This window comes from Cariama cristata, unplaced genomic scaffold (genome assembly GCF_000690535.1).
Source record: "Cariama cristata isolate BGI_N322 unplaced genomic scaffold, ASM69053v1 scaffold22954, whole genome shotgun sequence".
Classification (NCBI taxonomy): domain Eukaryota; kingdom Metazoa; phylum Chordata; class Aves; order Cariamiformes; family Cariamidae; genus Cariama; species Cariama cristata.
Genome location: NW_009613781.1, coordinates 1 through 3,351, shown reverse-complemented (window position 1 = coordinate 3,351; position 3,351 = coordinate 1). Strand labels below are relative to the sequence as shown.

The 3,351-nt window shown below is 60.1% G+C and overlaps 1 protein-coding gene across 1 annotated transcript; it reads left to right on the top strand.

Moving 5' to 3' along the window:
* Positions 1-214: 214 nt before the first annotated feature.
* On the top strand, positions 215-1,797 carry GM2A (GM2 ganglioside activator; the record flags this gene model as incomplete). The annotated part of the gene is made up of 3 exons (XM_009699164.1): positions 215-462; positions 1,336-1,518; positions 1,642-1,797. Coding segments are annotated over 3 exons (587 nt in total), but the record flags the coding sequence as incomplete, so codon positions are not given.
* Positions 1,798-3,351: the final 1,554 nt, after the last annotated feature.

Here is a 3,351-nt window from a genome sequence, read left to right as displayed (position 1 = left end):
ATGCAAAGTGTTTGGAAGCTGAGCTGAGGCAAGTTTGGAAATTGCAGCCTGGGAACACTCTTTGGGTGTAAAGTACACGCAGGGGGGTCAGATGGAGAGTTTCTGCAATGCCCTCAGGCTTGGAGAGCTGGGAGTTTGAGAAATGCAGAAGGAAATATTTATTTGGCTTTTGGAGGGCGGCTGAAGGTCATTTTCTGGCTGTGTTTGTGAGCAGATGTTTGGGGGGCATCAGGGATCCAGCACTGGGGAAACCTCCTGCAAACCCGGGCTCACCCTGGCTCTAACTCCTGCCGTCCCTTGGTGCTGCAGGTTGGTGGCTTTGCCTGGGAGAACTGCGGTGACAAGAAGGACCCCGTGGTGCTGCAGAGCCTCTCCGTGGCACCCGACCCCATCAGCATCCCAGGGAGCCTGCGTGTCAGCGCGGCCGTCAGCAGCAAGAAGACCATGGCCAGCCCTCTGAAGGTACGTGCCGGAGGTGCCTCTGAGGGATGAGGGAGGGCAGAGCTTCCCGAAACCACCGGCAGCTGGCAAATGCCCAGCAGTGGGTACCGGAATGAGCAGCCCTTGGGGGAACGGGGCACGGAGTGGTGCAGGGTGAGTGCATCGAGCTCTGTAAGCCGGAATGGGGCAGTTGGCACGGGGAGACTCGTGGTGGGGGCCGACAGCTCAGTGGGAAGTTCCCAGCCTTGTCCCTGTGGGAGAAACCACCTGAGCTGTGTCATGTCCTGGGGATGTCAGGGAGGGAAATGAAACCCCAAGTGCCCTCTGTGCTCCCGGCAATCACCGCAGCACTTGTTTTTTCAGCGGTCAGATCCGGCTGCTCCCTCCAGGGACATGCCACGACACCGCTGCAGGAGCCTTGGGCTTGCCCGCCTGCCCTGCACCACTTTTTTTGGGACTTTTTGGAATGAGACAGAATATGTCTTTTTGGAATGAGATGGAACAAGCTCAAGGTGCATGGGCTGTCCTGAGCAATGCCACGGTGCCTGTTTGGGGCTGGGGCTGCGGGGAGCGTGGAGGCAGAGCTGTGCGATGGGAGCTGCCAGGCAGTTTTGGGACAGGGCACCGAGGCGGGGGGGAAGGAGCTGGGTGCCTGGGTTGCTGGGAGGTGTTTGGTCAAGGGGGCAAGCTGAGGTTGGAGGAAGAGAAACCTGCAGGCAGAGGAACCGAAAGAAGGAAGGGGAGGCAGGAAGGTGTCTGGTGGCCCCATGGACACCCCAAAAAACTGCACGAGCATCAGCCAAGGGAGATGGCTGAGAGGGGGTGGATGGGACAGGCTGTAGGAGCTGTGGGTGCCCATGCTGGCTATACTGGTGCCAAACACCTTCCCTCCAGACGGTGCTGGTGGTGGAGAAGGCACTGGGTGATCTCTGGATCCAGCTGCCTTGCATCGACCAGATGGGCAGCTGCACCTATGACGACGTCTGCACCATCCTTGACAACATCATCCCGCCCGGCACGCCCTGCCCAGAGCCCCTGCTCACCTATGGCATCCCCTGCCACTGCCCCTTCAAAGCGGTACGCTTGAAACCCCCGGCTGGTGTGATGCCGGCAGTGCCGCCGGGTACCACCGTGCCCTTCGGTGCGGGGCTGGGGAGGGATTTGCCTAACTTCTTGCCTGCGTGGCCACTCTCTCCGCAGGGCACCTACTCCCTGCCAGCCAGTGACTTCATCCTGCCTGACGTGGAGCTGCCTGCCTGGATGACCAACGGCAACTACCGCGTAAAGGCCGTTGTCAGCAATGGCGGGGACGAGCTTGCCTGCGTCAAGCTGGCCTTCTCCCTGCAGTCCCAGTGAGGAGCAGGGGACTGTTCCTCCTCTCCCCACCACCAGGATGGTCCCCTGTCCCATCCTATCCAGTTGTACCCCGTCCCATCCCAACCCGTCCCTGCGAGGTGCATCCCTCCCACTGCCGGGAGGCGGCAGCTCTCGTACCCCTGCTTGGTGCCCCCCTCCCCTGCTACACACAGAAAAGCCCCTCTGGCTGTCCTGCTGTCCCCAACCCCATCACCAGAGTGTCACCTGCCCCAGACAGGGTGGCCTTGGAGCCTAACTCCAGCCTTTCAGCGTGACCTGGGGGTAGTTATTTTTTACTCGGTTTCTCTTTCATTTTTCTTAATGCCATCAGGGCAATTTTAGACAAAAACATTCCAGGGAAAAGCAATATTTCTTGGAGCAGCCCATGGGGAGGAGGGAGTGCTTGGGAGTGCTAGGGCAGGGTGGAAGGGTGCAGGATTAGGTGTGCGGGGTGCCCCCGCTTGTCCCCACCACCACAGCATGGGGCTGTTTTGCAGAATTGTCCCCAAAGTGGCCATAGGAGATCTGTGTCGTCCCCCCCCCTTTGGTGCATCCCTGTCCTGTGTAGCTGGGTGACACAAGGCACCTGTGAGGGCACCTCCCCATGCCCCTCCTGCAACGAACATCACAAGCACAAGAGGACTGAAAGCACCCGAGCCCCAGATGGATGTTCCCGCTCTCAAGGGACCAAGTGGCTGGTGCTGCTCCCAGTAACAGGACAGGTGGCTGGCTGCCGGCTGCGCTCGGTCCGGCGGGGGACATGGCTGTGACGGGCAGCTGGGGCACAGCCTGGCTGAGGACAAGTCCCACTCATCTCATTTTGTCACTGGGACTGAGCCGAGGCAGGATGCTGCACTGGGACCATCCCTGTGGGGCACCAGCAGAGGCACCCCCGCAATGTGAAGCAGCATCCTGGACGTGGGGTGGACTGGGAGATGACCATTGAACACCAGCCTCCTGGGGCCTATTTGGAGGCCTTGCAGCCCCTCTCCTGGTTGTGGCTGGGGGCCGAGGGGTGGGCAGGCAGCATCCTTCCTGCCTGCAGCTCCGGGCAGGGCACGTGTCTGACATCACCACCTATGCCAGGTCCCCACAGGGCAGAGGTACAGGTGACCCACCAGCCACCCGCATCCCTCGCTCCCTTGCTGTCCCTGCCCACTTGCATTATTTAGCCCCTCCATAGGGCTGCTCTTCCTCCAAGCACTTTATACGCCTTAACTACTGCCGGGCTGCCCCAGTGGGATGTCCTCTGCCACGCAGACATGCTCCCACTACCTTTCTGTGCCCTCAACTCCCTCTGTTTCATCCTGCTGCTGGGTCTGACATGGGTTTGTTTCGCCTGGAGAAGCACTAACCCTCCCACCCAGCTCCTCGCCGCTGCGTAGCGTCCGTGCTAGGGCGGCATCCTCCTTTTGGGCAGGTTCTGCTGGTTCTTAATAAATCTTTTTACCAGGAAGTGGAGGTGGTGCCTTTTGGTGCTGGGGGTGACCTGAGGGTGGCATTTGTTTCCCTGGAAATAGTGGGGATGTGGTTTTGAGCTGGGGGAAGCAAAAG